This window comes from Epinephelus fuscoguttatus, linkage group LG12 (genome assembly GCF_011397635.1).
Source record: "Epinephelus fuscoguttatus linkage group LG12, E.fuscoguttatus.final_Chr_v1".
In the NCBI taxonomy this organism is placed as follows: Eukaryota; Metazoa; Chordata; class Actinopteri; order Perciformes; family Serranidae; genus Epinephelus; species Epinephelus fuscoguttatus.
Genome location: NC_064763.1, coordinates 8,145,057 through 8,163,451, shown reverse-complemented (window position 1 = coordinate 8,163,451; position 18,395 = coordinate 8,145,057). Strand labels below are relative to the sequence as shown.

General features: G+C 40.8%; 1 protein-coding gene across 3 annotated transcripts in view; it reads right to left on the bottom strand.

The window, feature by feature from the left end:
• The window catches only part of alcama (activated leukocyte cell adhesion molecule a), a 103,788-nt gene extending 87,903 nt beyond the window's left edge, over positions 1–15,885 (bottom strand). For 2 of the 3 annotated variants that reach the window (XM_049591226.1, XM_049591227.1), the window contains exon 1: positions 15,594–15,885. In XM_049591226.1, coding sequence (XP_049447183.1) covers positions 15,594–15,654 — 61 coding nt within the window. In that variant the 5' untranslated portion in view covers positions 15,655–15,885. The remainder of the gene's footprint in view (positions 1–15,593) is intronic. The other variant, XM_049591225.1, reaches the window with a different exon arrangement.
• Between the last annotated feature and the right edge of the window lie 2,510 nt (positions 15,886–18,395).

Sequence of the window (18,395 nt, the reverse complement as noted above, 5' to 3'; positions counted from 1 at the left end):
GCGTGCCGAGTGCAACCATTTCCAAGTCCCTCAGCCTTATGTTTCACAAAGCCCAGCAATGAGGTGGGCATACTTTGTTGATTGAAAATCAATTGTATCATGGAACTGTAAGCCTCCTAATGTTGGTGGGTGTGCTTGAGATTAAAACCTTAAGACCTGCAATTTTCTCCTTGTGCTAGGTGTTCCAATTTGAAGTGCTTGTTGGTGCAAGGACTGTTTACTAAAAAGCAAAGCTTACAAAGAGAGCTTGAGTCCTTCTTTATTTAAGTAGCTCTCAATTTCAGACTTACTACTTCAATACGATGAATGACAGTTAAAACATTAATATTAAAGACATTCAGCCACAGCTTAAAACATGAAAGCAAAATAACTACAAGGCCAGTGACAGAGCCCAAACTGCTGTCAACATTTAAAGCAAACTTCAAAGCTGCAGAATCTGTTTAATATTCGGCCAAAACTACACATGAACAAAATACTACAGTATTTAGCAGAGGTGGGACCGAGTCGGTTTTTTGCAAGTCACAGGCAAGTCACAGGTAAGTCACAAGTCTTTGCACTCAAGTCCAGTGTCAAGTCCCAAGTCAAGACAGGTTAAGTCCCAAGTCAAGTCCCAAGTAAATACAGGGAAGTTACAGGTCAAGTCCCAAGTAAAGACAGGCAAGTCCCAAGTCAAGTCCTAAGTAAAGACAGGCAAGTCCTGAGTCAAGTCCCAAATCAAGACAGGTAAGTCCCAAGTCAAGTCCTAAGTAAAGACAGGGAAGTCCCAAGTCAAGATAGGCAAGATATGAGTCCAGTCCCAAGTAAAGACAAGTCCTGAGTCAAGTCCCAGGTAATTACAGGCAAGTCCTAAGTCTAGTTCCAAGTCCTAAACTTTGAGTTTCAAGTCCTAAACAAGTCGTAAAACACTCTTCACCAAATGTTTTTCCATTTTAACAACAGGTTAATTACATATTACATTTACAAGAATCATGAAGGCTTTTTAAAATTTGTATTCATTTGTTAAAACAAGTGCGATGGAACTTAATCATAAAAAGAAGTGCTGACATTGCACTTTCATAGCACACTCACCCAGTACCACAACAAAATGATTTTTGTATGTTTTTGTCCTCTCTTGTTGTATTTCTACTCATCTAAAATTGAAAAAGTGTCATAACTTTCTCTTCTCAAATTTGTAAGATATTCTCTGAAAGATTATTCTTCCTGTGATGTTGTATGTTGTTGCATGTTCCATGTGGCAATTAAAAAGGGGTGCTTCTAATCTTTAATCTTAGGGAAAGGTAGTAAGTATTTTCGAGTCAAAATACTCTAGTCCAAGAGAAATCACGACATTTGTATTCAAGTCAAAGTTGCAAGCCTTTTTTGATACAAGTCTGAAGTTGTCAAATTTGTGACTCGAGTATGAATCAAGTCCACACCTCTGGTATTTCTCAACCAACACAGGTGTCCTGGAATGAAGACTATTATTCTCACACATGAACGCACCAGGATAGATATGGAGGAAGAATTAAATGTGTCAAATGGCTAAAACCTTATATATAGTCTATTACTCGAATATCATTATTGGATCCTTTTTGAGGGCCTGATAATTACCAAATAATAACTGTGTCATAGAGAATAACTGTCTGAATTTCAAGATTCAGGTGTGTTTCATATTCAGACATGGTGCTATTAACAGCTGTGACAGACACCTTTTTCATCTTCTCTGCTTTGTTCTCTATGGGGCTCCACATCCATGTGTCATCACAGATCAGAGGGAGGGACAAAGTCTTTCTCTTCAAGTCTTTAATGCTCAATAAATGCAGATCTAAATGTTCTACAGAATAGTAATGGCAGACTTCAAAGCTAAAATTCAGTGGTAATCCCCTTAAGATGTATTAGAGAGAATCTCCCGCAGATTGTGTGAACATGGCAGCGGTCCTACTTCATAGGACTGGAACCTGAGAAGCTCGACAGCGCTTGGGATCCACAACTAATGTCATATGCGAAGCGTCATGTTGTACCAGCAACGGCTTCACAAGCACAGAGGTGGCTGTCAGCTTTAAAACCAAAAGCCTGGGCTCCAGGCTGCATAAGGTTTAGGATTACCAACAGAAACAGCATGGTGGAGGGATAACAGCAAAATACACCCGCAAGATTTTAAGGGAAAGTAAAGTAGGGGAGTGTATAAACATTGCAAATCGTGTGCTATAGACAGCAAAATTATTAAACTGAATAATTTAATTTAATTTTGTCAAAATGTAATTTTAAGATTCAATCTGAACTTTTTGTCAGAATTAAATGATCAATTTTTGACATCGCTTTGTGTTTTGTTTAAAAATCCTTCAGTGGTTAAATATTTCAAAAGGCAGACAATACAGTTTTTTGCCTGCTGTGATGAGAAATCTTTCATGTTCAATATCTCACAATTGCACTCGGCTCAGCTAGGATGTCACAGAAGCTCGCAGTTTGTCTACGCTCATACTAGAGAAACTTGAAAACAGAAGGGAAAAAAAAAGCTTTATCAGTAATGCCTTTTGGTTTCAAGGCTGAGCCAGATCCAACCCATCCCTATTCCAAGGTCGTCAAATACCAACGCTTTGTCATGCCACTTGGCATGTTATGGTGATGCACAGGGCACCCTTTGGCGTCTCTTTGTGACGCACAGCTAAATCAAATTCTAACAAATGGTTAACATTGGAGAACAGTTGTGGTTAGGTTTAGGCAACAAAAGTACTTGGTTAGGTTTAGTTTGTTAAGTGGCAGTTGTTGTGGCACATTGTACCTTTATCCAAAAACTTGCAGCTCCTGCGATTTGGATATTGCACTTGGCCATATTGTGGTTTTGATAGTATTTCAATTAATTGTACAGCCCTAGCTCTTAGTGTCAAGTATTGCCACAAATGGGTTTACATTAGAGTGAGTTGCGAGCCCAGTGTGTCTCATAAACACACTAAAGGCTGCCTTTGGTGTCGACATTACATGTGGAGGGGCGTGACAAAGCAGTGTGTTTGCCGACCTGAAAATGAGAACAGGCTGGACAGATCTTAAGACACACACAGCCAAAGTCAGGTTCCCACTGACATACTTTATGTCAGGACCACAATAAACCAGGAGGCCAATTAAAGGAAGATGAAACTAGGCTTTTCTCCCATTGTAGCCCAAGGTCAGGACTTTCAGTTCCTCCTACTTTATATTCTCATCTGTCTTAACTCTATAGCACTGCTGCAGGCAAACGTTTGTGCATCTAAATGTTTTATTCCCACGTTGTCTCAGGCTGCTGTATACTGAGCTTACAGCCTTTCCAATCTTTGCAAATAAGGAGACATGGCTATGCAGCTAAAAGGTCCTCTCATCCCAATGCTAACTACCATGTGCATCGAGGTGTGTTTTATGTGTGCTAAAGTAACTGAGGAGTTTCTAAGGTTTTTCTTGTTTTTGATCTAACAAAGACACCTTATAAAATATAATAGTAATGCTCTCTCAACACATATTCTGTGTTAATTAACCAAAGTTTCAAATCCAGTGTAGCTGTACCTTTTCCCACAGCATCTCCATATCTCTGTACAGTTCAAAAAGTAAGATAAGACGAGAAATATTTCACAATAAAATAAGTCAGAAATTATTTATCATGTCTTCCGTAGCATATCCTAATTATGAGAAGAGGAGGCTGCATGGTAAGCTATAGTTCAAACCCTTGCAGACTCATTCAAGTCAGTGTGTTGAGTCTAAAGCATCTTGGCTGTTGATTTACAACATTCAATAGCACCAGCACCATTATTCAGATGCTCACAAAGAATCCAAGAGGCAAAGTGCTGCAGACTTGGTAGGTGGTGGACAATTTAGCTGGAAGTGGTTTAACACAAACAGGGTGATCTACAACTGTAGCGCTTTCATCAAGCATTAGGAACCTTCAGGGGAAAACATAAGATGAATGCTTGCTTTGTGAAGCCACTGGGACACACCAATTAAAAGTAGCAAACAATGTCAACATGACCCACTTTCCTGTCTCCTCTGCTGCCCATGTTGTCAGCCACCACTCTCTGTCAGCAAAGCAGAAGTTACAACATAGACTTCACAACCCCCCCTGCCTGTACAGTATTAGTCCAAAAACACTGCGCTGTGCCCTCTGCCCCCCAGGCATGTTTGTCCCCTACCTACATGTACACTGTGTAACACAATCTCTCGGTATGCAGAGAAATGCTTCTCTGTCAAATCCAGATGTCTTTAAGACGATCAGTAGTCTGCAAACTGACAACCTGCTTGGGCAGGAATGAAATATTGTGAAAAGGCTGGAGGAAGTCACAGAGCAGACGTCAGACTGAGAAATCTAATTATCTCAGAAAGAGTGGCTATCCCTGTGTCTTTTTATATGCCACAGTTGTTTTGACTGAATAAAAAAACAGATGAGATTCAGGCTGATAAATAATGCACCCTTTGCAGCCAGTTCTCAACATAGCTGCATCAGGTAGGCTTGAAGTTTCTTACAGCAGAAATATAAAAGCAGCCAATGACTGAGTTCAACATAACCCTTTTCCACCACAATTAGTGTGTGTATGTTTTTTGGGTTTTTTTTTTTACACATGGCTAAACCCACCAAAAAATGGTGATGGACTCCTTTCCCATTGCCAGTAGACCAGAGCTGTGTACATGTGTCTGTAGCAGACAAGTATGCTTTCCTGTGTGTGGGAATTTTTTTTTTTGCTGTGTTACAATCAACATCACAGACAGGCCAGAAAGCGGGTTAGTAAACAGGAGAAAGCAGCTTGGAGGCCTGTGAAAACTTTAATGTGTTTACTTCTTTTTATATTTCTCTTACTTATTCCGTCTCTTTTTCAAACAGGCTGATTTGATTTGGATCGATGTTTGAACGCTGCCTGGGCGGAGATGGGCGGTATTTTGTGGTGGCGTGTCATTGCATCTCGCTAGTTAAGGGCCTAAAATTAGCGCATTCACCCGGGGGTTGTGTTTCCATCAACGTCGATCAGAGCCTGAGCCGATAAATACCCATGAATACTGCAGAGTCATTTGACTCAGGTGTGAATGCCGATTATAACCTTAACCAATAAATTACAAAGCCAGATGTTAGCAGGTATAAGCAGCTTTTTTTGTGCAGTAAAAAAGGGGCATTATTGTATTGTTGAGGTCAGTGGTAGGTTTGGGTCGGCTTTTTGCCACTTGGGGGCGCAATTGACTCATTTAAAATAAAAAACGACCTTAGGACAACAGAGTGACAGTAACACGTTGTTTCTTTTATTCCTTACAAATAAATTTTGCAGCTTACTCAATCAGTGCAAACACGGGTTGCCTCTTTCGTGTAGCTCAAAGCCAAAGTGTTGCCATAGTGGCGCATTCTTTGATTTCTTTGACACTAAATTGTCCGCGATTATCGACTTCCCGTCACGATTAAACAAACTCCAGGCTACAGTAGAGGCCTCGGCACATGCGCACTCGCACCCCCTAGCTCAGTCCCCGCCCCACCCCCCTCTCTCTCCTGCTCGCTGTGTGCTTGGCGAAGAGGCAGACACAAATGCCCACAGACTCGGGCGTACTATAAGCGGAGCGGGCTCCATGTAAAAATGTCCGTGAAAAATCCCCGCGATGTGAAAAACAAATGCCGAACAGTCATTTGTGTGAGTCTGGTGCGCAGAGCGGAGTCCACGCGGTCGTGCTTTGTACGCACAGTGCTTGCTGGACGTCCACTTTTACCGGGCGGACCTCTGCATACGTTCCGCCTGAGTATGCGGTCCGGTCGGTCTCAAAAAAAAAAAACCCCGGTCCAAGACGGAGTACCGAACCAACTGGTATTACCGAGAACCGACCCAACCCTAGTCAGTGGTTCTCAACCTTTTTAGCAAAGACCCCTAAATTGATACACTTTAGGTCACAGACCCCCATTTGATAAGATTTCTCTTCAGGGACCTCGATCTGGAAAGATATTGGTTGTTAGATGTGATAAAGACTAGAAATCTACAGCTGTGAACAACATTTAAGGAAAAAAACCATGGAGGAAGTGAAACCTATGATCAGAATAGTCACCCTTATGACTCTTACTCACACTGGGCTCACTTCTATCATGAATTAAACATTGAAAATAAACTACTCCCTATAAACTATTTTCTGGGGACCTCTCTCAAGGACCTCTGGGGGTCTCCAGACCCCTGGTTAAGAACCACTGGTTTAAGTATCTGATGTGGTAGCTTGCATAGCTTCACTTTTAGCCCTGCAGAACCTAGCGGACCTTAATCTCTCATGACAGCAGGTCAAACAACAGGTCAGAGTGCTTGCATATCAAATATCAGGTGTACTAACGTTCATCAGTGTACAAGTCTGTGTGTTTAGTTTGCAGAAAACCTGGTACAGTCTGTTTGGCAATTAAAAGGCATCTGAGAAAGTAAACACTGAATTTTTAACAACAGTGTCCAGCTGGTAGCAAGGGTTTTTATACTGCTGCATTGTACAGCATGATGATCACAACTGTGTTGTACTGGATTTCATAGGTTGGAGTTCTGCTGCAGTGTTCTTTTCTCTCATGGACTTTGTTGGACTATCATTTATCTTCCTCATGCTCATTGGATAAATAGCTGGTTAAATGGTCTGTGACAGTAGGCCAGGCTATTTTATCACCATAAATGCATCTAGGGTGCCTATTCAGCGGAGTAATCGGATGCTTTAGGGATCAATGCTAATCCCGAGACCTGCATTTCTTCGTGAACTCATAGATTCAGAGAATGGATGCAGCTCTATTCTGTGTAATGTCTCCATTAAGTTTGCTGCCTCCAACTTAATTTTACCCGTGAGGTGGGGAATATGGGCTCAATAGCCAGCTGTAGTCAAAGGCATATAAAATCTCCAGGGAGGGCAACGCAGCTGAATGGTTTTCTCCAGACCTCCTTCAACTCTGGTAATATAGCTTTTTCTCCTCTCTAGTTTAAGTTAATTTATTGTTTGTTTTTGCAGGGACGACATACAATTAGAAGTAATTGCACCAGAGTCAGCTAGCAGATAATTTGCATTTGTTGTCCCTGGGCAGGTAGACAAAAAAACAACAACAACAGAACAGCAAATACACCACGTAAAACAGCACAATCCATAAAAGTCCATCAGTCTCAGACTCATAAAAGTCTCTGGTTCCTTTTAGGGGCCACTCTCAGCTGCATCCAGATAATTGACATCTAAGGCTTCAATAATGACCTCTGGTTATAGGAGTCCAAGCCCAGTTAAGACATCTTTTATGGCTATTGATTTTTTTGTGTTTCAAGTGAGTCCTAACAGGATCCCTAGAGGTTTTTCCACCATTCAGTTCAACAATAGCTAACCCTCTACAAGAGAGTGTGGTCAGTCTGACATTAAGGAAGATGCTGAGTCTTAGAAATATCTCAGATAATGGGTGGAGACTTGTATGTCAGCTAATTAACTCACAGTTTGTTCCAGTCCTCAGTATCAGAGTTCAGGGTTCAGTTTCAAGACAGAATATAAGATGAAATTCATCAGATTGATAAGTGTGTCAGATCAGTCCTCACAATCTGTTCCGCCCCTCTCTACTAGATGGCTAATGTATTCAGCAACTACAAAGTCAGCAGCACATTGCAAATACATTTATTCTATCTTTTATTTAAAGTTACTCTGACAGAGCTCCTCAATGGCCCTCTGTGTGCCGCATAGCTGGGGCTTCTGGGAAGGAATAACCTTTTATCTACATAAATAATAGTGTTTCTGTGCACAGCATGTTCATTCCAAATGTAACTCATCCATTAAGCACCCTAATCATTCACACATGCAGCACCAGCAACTAAATAAATATGAAAATGGAAATTGCTACATTCACAAGCTTTTCTTTGACAGACAATTAAACAATCTTGATGATAAAACTTTCATTTTTATGTATGAACGGTAGGGAGTGTGGTTCCAGGGTAGATTAAGAAAATGGGTTGTCCTGAGGTAATTTAGCTAGTCTACTAGAAGGCCCCATCTCTGTTACAGCTGAAATGACTCCTCTGGGGTCCAAAAATGTTGCAGAATGGTAAAAAATAACAGATGCTTCTTCACGCTGTCACGCTGCTTTAGTGTAAAAGGTTTTTATGGCCTAGTCAACACCATGAGCTCAGGACTTTCAAGTATTTTTTTTTTTTTTTTTTTTACCTGTAAATGGAAACTGAACTGTCTACAGTCCAACCTCTAGACCCCCAGCCACCAAGCTCCTGTCACTCTCTATTACCATCTAATGAAATTCTTTAAGAGATAATCTAATAACTACCCAGTACCCAATACAGGTCTTTCTGATCAAGGCAGAGGAAATGAGTCTCATCCTGTCCTTGAGGAAAATTCTTTCATGAATGAGGAGAATATCAATCTCACAATTCCATGGGGGATAAAAAAAAACATTACTGATACACATGGAAAAAATCTGGAACATGCTGCTTGACTCCTGTTTAACCCGTCAACATCTGAGTCAATAAGTAAGAAAGCAGAAGCACGATAACACAAGCTACTCAACTGCTTTCCTTCCCTGCTGCCTCATTTGGTGAGCATTTCCCCACAGAGTTTGTTCTTGGCAATGTGGACTTCAGCAAATTTAATTTTCCTGCACATTTAACAAAGCTGCAGCTCTCCTGCTGAGATTTGGGCAAACAAAGCGTTTCACTTCTCCTTTTGATGCAGCCACGCTTCCACTGAACTGTCAAATGACTTTCAACATGACATCATTACTAGATGGAAACAGTCTGACACTCACCACGAGGCGAAAAGTGCAACACATGAGTCATACTGCTGTGTGTGTGTTTGTGTGTGTGTGTGTGGCCGTGGGTTTACCCATGATCTCATTTAGTTTTTTCAGCTACTGTTGCTGCTCTTTCGTGGACATTTTGGTGAGGTGAGGTGCTTTTTTAGTTTGGGGAGTTGTTGAAAACTCCAGTGTGGAAAGCCCCCTGTGCTGCCCCACACACAATCTATAGCCCTGTATGAGGCCCCAGCATTAGACACACTTCTCACCTTGACAAAGGGGACTGAGGGGGATACTTCCCACTGAGCAAATATATTTTCAAGATGGCCTGATTTTGTTTTTTCTTCTGTCATTAGTCTCCCTTTGCTCTGTGCAGCAATCAAACAGGTCCAGAGTGTAAGATTTAGGGCAATATATTGGCAGAAATGGAATGTTATAAGTATAGTTTTTTTTTAGTGTATAATCACCTGAAAATAAGAATCATTTTCTTTTCATTACCTTAGAATGAGCCCTTTACATCTACAAAGGGAGCATGCCCTCTTTCAGGGAGTTCACCATGTTGCATGGCCATATTTTTACAGCAGCCCAGAACAGACGAACCAAACACTGGCTCTAGATTGGGCCTTTCTCATTTTCGTGTTGGCTACTGCATTTAGCAGCCCTCAGCGACAAGCACCACTGGAAAAACACTTATTTTTTTTAACATGAAACTGCTTTGTTCAAGGTTTTTACCAGTTTAATTCAGCTGATCTATTTGTTTTGGAGAGGATGAAACATCTTTGGTTAATGCAGCTCCTGGTAAAAACTTCTCCAATGTCTGGATCTTAAGTTACCAGAGAAAAAACATTAGCAGTTCCTGGGCTAGTGGTCTGTCTCTGTTGAGCCCAACAGCATCAGAGAAACACTGATTTGTAACATTACTACTTTATTCAGTGTTTTTACCAGTTCAGTCAGCAGGTCCATTTATTTTGGAGAGGAAAAGACCTCTGCGGATAATTCAGCTTCCAGTAAAATTCTCCTAGACAATGAACACTTAAGGAATTCTAACTGGGAGATGCTTCCGCTGGTTGCGATCAGCAATCTTCACTGCTACATATCACTAAATACCCTTAAAGAAGACTTGCCCAATGTTCTTTTAAAGATGCAATTTGCCACATTGCCATGACACAGTGTCCTTTGTTTTCATAAACCCATTTAACTGTGTTGATAGTTTACCTCATGGTCATTAGTCATAAAGCATTACAGCCTGGAAGGCAAACCTGACGGCTCTGTGATCTTCACTGATGCTTGATATCCTACTGTAGTGGGGAGTTATCCGTAGACTATTAAGGAAGGCAAAGTAAGGAAAGGTAAATCATTTTAAAGAGGTTAAAGTTCCTGAAGTTTATGCTGAAGCTGTGTGCCAAATCATCTTGTTCGCTGATGTATTTTTGCTGCTATGCGATGACAGATTATTAAAGATGTCAGCACATCAGCCACCGTGTGTCTTGGACATCTTTATTTATTCAACGGTATGTCTGCATTCACATGCGAATGAACGTGAAAAAAGTCAATTATATAGAGCCACATTTTGCCTGTCAAGGCTGCTGACAGAAGCGTTAATCCAGCTCGACAGAGGAAATCAGGCCCCCTGGGAAGGAAACTGTAGCGTTGAATCACTGATGTGTTACTTTAGACTTAATACGTTGACCAAATTTTACCACCAACATTTCTTCACATTGATGATTTTATCATCATGACATCACAGGCTGTCTCACCTTTTTAAGATATCATTACTGCTGGAGGTGAAAACTGTGTTTCTCCCAAACGTCAGCTTTTCAGAATTTAAATAAAACACCTTTGCATTTGGCTCGATCACTGTGTCATTTATGAAATGATTTCAACAGCAGATCATGGGAGCTGGAATTTTCATAACCCTCAGAGGAAGCTTGTAAACCTTTAACCCCTTTCACATGACAATGAGAAGTTATGGGATGTTTATGTGGCGTGTCTGAACAGTGGAAGGGGTTGAATGTGAGCTTTCTGAATAACAGATCAAACTAAAGCCATCTGACAGAAAGATTTAGGTGGGGCTTCAAACACACTGTGACCTTTCAGAAATCTGCCACTGGGATTGTTGGATGAAGGTGGTTAAAAGTGGCTGCCCCCCTCTTTCTTTTCATATATCCACCCCAAAACCCCTCCCCTCCCTCACCACCACCGACCCCCACAAAGGTATTTTCCCTCCAGAAAGAGACGAGCCGTTTTGCATGTCAGGACAGATGGAGATAGCATTTCAAACCGTCCCGACCCCCAAGCTAAAGCGACTTGAAGTGAACCTGCATTCCACACCCATTATCTTCTCTGGCTACCCCCACTATCAACAGCACAGACCCCTTTTTTAATTTTTTTATTTTTAAAGAGAGGACAATTTAGGGGGGCTTCACATATGTCCATATTATCCACATCCTTAAGACTTTGGCACTTAGGTTAAGTTCAAAGCACTTGTGTAGCATAACAGCCTGACTGGAAAGAATTATAATCTGTGTTAAAAAAGGATCAAAGCTCAACACCAAAGGACCAGGTACTTGAGTAGATGGAGGCTGAGTCCTCTGAGTCCACTGCAAGGTGGTAATCTGGATCTACTGCTTTTGAAACGTGAAGCATTTTGGAATCATAAATTAAACACTATCGTTGCCATGTGGACTTAATGAAGAGCTAGACATGAGATATTTCCTCGCAAATCAAGTTTAACTGTTATAATTATTATTTTCAATACGATTTGTTAAAAAAAAATCATATCGGAATTAAATTTTTGGTTTGTTCTTTTTGCTGGACTGATGTAGGCTATTTTAATTTAACCACAGGATGCCGCCATAACATGTGAGGCAGACACAGGTAGGGTTGGGCAGCAAACTTGAGTTCATGTTAAATCAATTGGTGCCAAATTTCAGTACCTAAGAAAGGAGGCTGTAAAATGGCAGGAAGCCAGAGGCCTGTCACGGAGCTCTGTCAGTTTCCCAGTGAGCCGAAGGATATCACTGCAGCACCAATAGTTTCATTCTATCTTGTCTGTTTTCTTTTCTTTATTATTTTAGAGATAGTCTGCTATCACTGCTCTCCGTTATTGTTTTCTTTTTTAATAACATATTTACTCCAAATTTTGAAATCTGAACAGTACCTGGCCCTAAAGACAGGTGGCAATAAAGGTGACACAGATGATAACTTGATTACGAATGATGTGATAATCCTGTAGGATGCCTATGCTATGGTAATGTATAAATAAGCATTCTTGTTTGCCCCCTGATGAAGACATATGTGGAAATGCTGTTTTTTTTAATCAACGCAGTGCTGTTGAAATTAAGAAAAAAAAGGGACTGATGAGACAAACATGTCTGTGTGCAGTCCTCCTCCAACCAGCTGAGTCCTCTGAGAAAAGATCTCTGATTCGAATGAAAAATGAGAAATTTAAATAATTTTGCTGCAGTGAGCTTGAGAGACATCTAGCAACATACCAATTTGGTAGATTTGTAAAGTGTGTTATTAGCTGGTAGTAAATAAATATCTGGGAGGTAAAAAAAGAAACTGTATTTTCAACAATGATTGTTTACATTCTCTTCACTGCAGTGCCAGAGTCTAATTTAGGCCAAACGGGAACAGCTTAAAAATTATATTTCATTCAAACTAAACTTTGTTGAGCCTCCCGTTGTGTGTTCCCTTTCTGTGATACCAACTACACAGGAACTCCAAAACTAATCTGGCCTGCATCAGGTCCCGTCTAATTTCGGTTTCCTTTTAGAAACTTTAACTTCCCCCTGAGCTTTGCCATTAAAGATTTCTGTCAATGATCTTTGTGAAAAGCAGTAACATGCCAATAGTAGATACTGTGTAACTAAAGTTAAACAGTATCTCTACTGCCATGGTAAAATCTTAACACCTTGCAGTTTGAGCTAAGATGAAGGATAGAAAACCATAATATAGTTTTCCAGCTTTTAACTCAAGAAAATTAAAGAAAATACAGCAGACCCTCACTATCTGGCTGAGGTTAGCAGAACACAGACCATCTTAAAAGGAACAGGACTTCAGGTTTTTATTAATGAGTACTGATTGCCTTAGTGAGTGCTCAGACTCTGCACCAGATACCAACAATACGAAACATGATCCAGGAAGTCCAGTTTGAGTAAGAGGCCCATGAGTTTGAAGGCTCATGGGACACTGCACAGTGGCTGAAAATACTTTGAAACAGGATTTCGCAACTCTAGAGTTATCACGGTGACAATCATTTTACCTTTTGCTGCAACAAACACAAAATAGATATGCAGTGTTAATCTAGCAAGGAATGTGTGCTTGCATGTATGCCTTGCCAGAGGAGAGTGAGAGTGCATTTTGCTGTGGCAAAAAATTTCTATAGGTTCTTTTTTTTTTTTTTTTTTGTGGCTACACCTGCCTGCATGTTTTTCCCTGGAGCCCTCTGTGTTGGCACCCCTGCTGCATCAATGGAGTGGCACCATTCAATTGAATGAGGGAGGTACATTTTTCAAAGTGCAAATTATAATCTTAAAAGAACACTTCACTCCCCAAATGGCCACTTGTATATCAATTACTCACCCTGTATTATGATGACTTTTGTGTAGAAGACTTTGTTTTTCTTACCTGCCACAGTGAAGGCAGAATCCAAAAACAAAGAAAATTCTTGATGAACTGAAGTCATAGGGGTCCACGTTTAATAATAGCAAAACTATATCAAAATATCCGTTTACAAACTCTCACAAAACTCACACAGTATACTTCAAGTCTCCTTAATCAAGCTGTATGTACGGTACGTCCCTTTTGTGTTTTAAAGGGTTAGTTTGGATTACCAAAGTCACACAATTTTCTTCACAAATTCAGCATAACATGGGGTGAGTAACTGCAATAAAAGGCATTTTTGGGGGGTGAAGTATTCCTTTACTATAAGAGGCTCTTTCCCTTCATAATGGTCATAACTATATGAATTACTTTGTGTAAGACTAACCTTAACATTGTAACAGCATGGCTCTTTCAGTACCATACGGTACATAATTGGTAACATTCTATAACAGTCCATGAAAGCATTTTAAAGTGGACTTACAAGTGGACTACCTGCAGACCTAATATGCGTGCTAACACAATAGGGACCCTTACTGAATTATGTGAAAGTGGCACGCTCCTAATTTACTTCCATCACACACTTTATTTGAAAAACCTTTCACTGAAGATGCCATTCTCTGTCACTAATAATGACTTTTTCAAACGGCATTCACCATTCACCTCTACATTTTTTCAACAGCCCACACTTTGCTCTATCCCCTCACATCTGTGCTGACAGCTTACCACTCCAAAGTCACCCTGAAAAGCCTCCCGTGGCTTCAAACTTTTAAGTCTGAAAGTCCCTTTGAAAGCATTCCCTCTTTGATGTGAGGAATGCTACAGATCAAGCTGGAAACTGACTTCAGCTGCTATCTACTGTGCTGGTTTCTGTCATTATGTGGAGGATAAATATGGATTTCATCATGGACGAAATGTGACCGAAAAAAAAAAAAAGACTCCTGTGGAGTCACTGATCCGGAGACAGGCCAGATAGCATCGAGTGATGGAGATGGTGACCCTGGCTGTGTGGAGTGTCGAGCACCAATCACCCCCCTCCCATCACACACACATACACCCACTCACCAGTCAGACAAGCTGCACCGCCCTCCAGTCGCTCTGACAAAGAGCAGCTCTGTGAACGACGAGAGATGGCCAGTGACATAGACACAACGGATAGATAAGGGCTGCAAGGATATTTATTCTGACTTATCCTGTGTAACTGACACAAGACAATGTCAGTGGTGCCAGTCCTGGTGATAGTGTTTGAACTCTTTCAAAGCCTCCCTGTTTTCTCACCAAGAAAAGCTATTCACTATCAGCATCAGAGATTACACAGGGCTGAGCCACTAACTCCTAAAATAGGGAGCCCCAGGGGCCTTTTCAAATTTTCCAGGTTGTACCCTTTAGTATGACAAATACCCAGCTGCTATAAATGGACTGCTCTCATTAGATATTACATTTTCCCACACAAGAAAAAAAGTGCCAAATCTTCTTTTCAAATACAAGTCGAAATCATTTAGACCTTGCAGAGGAAGAAAATATATTGAATGACAAAGGTAATTAAAGATTTAAAGTGTTTTCTCTGGCCCCTTCTTGACCCATTCATACATACACACACTCACAGCCACACTTAACACACACAAACAGAGGCTTGGGTTACAAGTGGATTTAAACAACCACATCCTTAATTACAAACAAATGATCAGACAGCAGCAAGCACATTTTCACCCCCGGGTTCAAATCCAGCTCCGTGAAGCCCACTGACTGCTCCGCAGCGCGCGGAGGCGGATGGGGGTTGTTTGTTTGGGCAGGGAGTTGGCTTTATTAAAAGTAACCGGAGGAGGCTCGTGGAGGGTGAAGCCACCTGTGTTCAGTTTACCCACCTGTTTATTTACAGGGACGACTTGACCCTAAATTTAAAGCTGGCAGGACGCTCAATTAAGCCGTGACTATAGAGTTAATAGGGATAAAGACCGTCTATTCGTCAACACTTTCGTTTTTTAATGGTTGAATTTCTATGACGGACTTCCCAAAGCCTAGCGTGCGATTTCTTTTGTCACTGCTGCTTAAACACGCGTAGAAAGACATGACGTGACGGTACACCAGTATTACACAGTCATAAAAAAGGAGCGGTAACTTCAGGTGTAAGTTGCTTCATCATGCCGGTGTTGGCCAACCGGCAAGTTACTCGTATAAAGAACATAACACAGCTACAGTATCCTATTCTACGTCAAACCACATCAATAGACCGTGTCCAAACTATTGTAAAAGCTTTCCCCGCTAACGTTACATTATTAACGAGACTTACCTTCTTGGAGGAGCGTCCCGGCGCTCAAGAGAGCCAGCAACAGGAAAGCAGTGGAATCCATCCTAATAGAGAAACTGTCCGGGATTGTGAAGACGTCTGCTGAGCTTCAAGATATGAGGAGTTTCTGTCGGTCTGAGCTGTTCAAATACGGCCCGTGGATATGTCACTGTTGTTTGATAGAGGCGTGGAAAGTCCGAAACATACCAAAGTCTGTGACTAAGTGAGGAAGCGCAGGTGAAACGCAGAGAGCAGAATGAGAGGACAGGAGGAGAGGAGGGGAGGAGGAGGAGGAGGCGGAAGCTATTCGGGCTCTTCGGGGCTTTTGCTTGTATGGTGCCTTGAGGTGCCGTCGGAAATATGTAAACTCCCAAATGCACGTGAAGGTCCGCAAACAAAGCCAGAGGCTAATTTGAGAAGTATTTGTTTTTCTGGGATAGTCTGATGTTACTTTGCGGAAGTGGCAGCTTTGACGCATTCACGAAACAATAAAAAAGCATGTAAAGTAGCCTACAACAACTTCTGCCGACAGAGCAGCATTGTCATATATTAGTACACTCATAGCAGGCATGACTCAAGCAAAATCTCATTATCACTCTGGGAACACAGTGGAGGCTTATCTGATTATTGACAGGAAATTATTGGTTGAGGTGGCAAATTATGCAGGCTACGGGGAAGACGCTGCAACTCTTATTTGTTCTGGACAGATTCTATTTCCCAAACACATTTCCATGGTTTCCGAGCTTCAGATTAATGCTACAAAACAGTAGGGCTGTGGAAATGCATTATTCATCAAAGGGCCAGTGTGTAGGATTTAGAAAGCATCCATTGGCAGAAATTGTATCTAATATTCATAAATGTGTTTACATTACCTTACAGTCACCTGAAATCAATTGCCCTGTTTTCATCGCTCCATGGGGATAGCCCCATGCTTGCAATGTCAAGTGTGTGAAAACAACAATATGCATGCCCAAAATCTTTGGCATGAAATGTGGATGGCACCAGTTTGATGCTAAGTGGCATTGATTGGCTTTTCCTCAACTGCAATTAGACTGGCTGTTTGCCAAGCACTGCTGTCTTCATTTGCTTAAATGGCATAAGTTATTATCAGAGTTATTATTTCTTTTTAAAAGATAGCAACTGCACATGAGCAATGTAGAATATCTCCCAAAGCACACATCTGAGTCTGTCTTTTGAAAAAAAGAGCAGCAGGGCAAAGCAATAAAGTTAGGCTTGCAGACATGCCTACACAAATCAACAGCGCTCACAAAAGGGGAATTGAGCAGTAGGTGAGGTTATAACAGCAAGTTGAGAAGACTAGGTATGAACACAGTCAGATTATCACCTATAAAACTGATATAGCACATTTTGTCAAATTGTAAAATTGTGTTCTTTTCTGGTTTTGTATCTGTCCAAAGGTGGCCTCACTATTTTTCCAACTAAAAGCACTATGTTCATCATATAGACTATATTGTATATATTCCCTCTATTGCCCTGCACCAGCTGACATCCAAGTAGCACATGTATCATGACATTTTGTTTTCTGACCTAATTTAGTTGAACACAGGTCCTGTACTTGTAAGGCTTCTATTTACTGAGAAAGGTTTACGAGGGGCACCTGAAGGCAGCATTTTTTCCGCCTTGTTCGCTCCACCTTCAAGCCAGCATTTTCAATAAAGCAACAGTTCACTGTTATTGAGGAGAATCCCCGTGTAATTCTTTTCCAGAAACTGTGTAGGGACACTCTGAACCTGTCCACCGAGGGTTTTCCCTCAAATCCCCTTCCTACAATACCAGACTACTGAAATACCCTCGTGCTTGTGTGAGTAGCTCCTTATCTGAGAGTATGTTTAAAGTGTATTTATAAAACTGCATATTGTCAGACAGATTAAAAAGCCTGCAGTTGTGATTTGGTATTAATAAGACTTGATGAACTTCTCCCTTAAACGGAGCTAAAACAGAGTTTAAAACAAATAGACACTGAACCACTGTAGGGTAAGTGAATATCACAGGAATGTTACAAGTGAGGGGTGACATGTTGAAAGAACATCACAGGAATAATGTTAGCTTTTTTTTTTTATGAAGGGCAGCTGACTAAAACATCAGTAACATATTTTAGATAAAGTATATGCCAGCCAGAGTTTATGAAAAATTTGCATAACTTAATAAAGTTAGTATTACTAGTGCTAAGTGTTCTTTTACTGATAACTAAACTAGGTTATTTATTGTATTCCACTGTGGACAATTCCACATGATAAAACCAGTCTTTTTACACTGAAGTAACTTGAACAAGACTTGGACTGTTGATGCAACTAATGGTGCGTGGATTCAAATCAAGATAATAAAAATATCCAGCAAATTTTACCAGAAGCATTAGCATCAACCCATTATGACATCTCCTGATGGACTCACCGGAAAAAATAGTGGACAGTGACACTTATTTTAAGAAAAAATACACCAATTTTTTTTATTGATTTAGTAAGTGGAGCTGATAAAATTCAGTGTTGTAGCTTATAAACATTTTGTTTTCTGTTAATGCTCACAGTCAGTGAATGAAATATAAGTCTATTGCACATTCCATGTTTTTTTTTCCCAGACTCTAGCTGCTAAGGTAGAGTTGAATGAAATCTTATTGATGTTGAATAGAATACATTTTTTATGCTCTTCTCCGCTTCTCCACAATGTGAAAATAATGTAATACCTCATTGATTGCTGTAATCCACACGAATATTTCTCGAGAGGCCAGGGGTCAGTTCTAAAATTGCATTCTTGGAGCTGGTATGCATTCAGTGCTTGTTCAAGGAC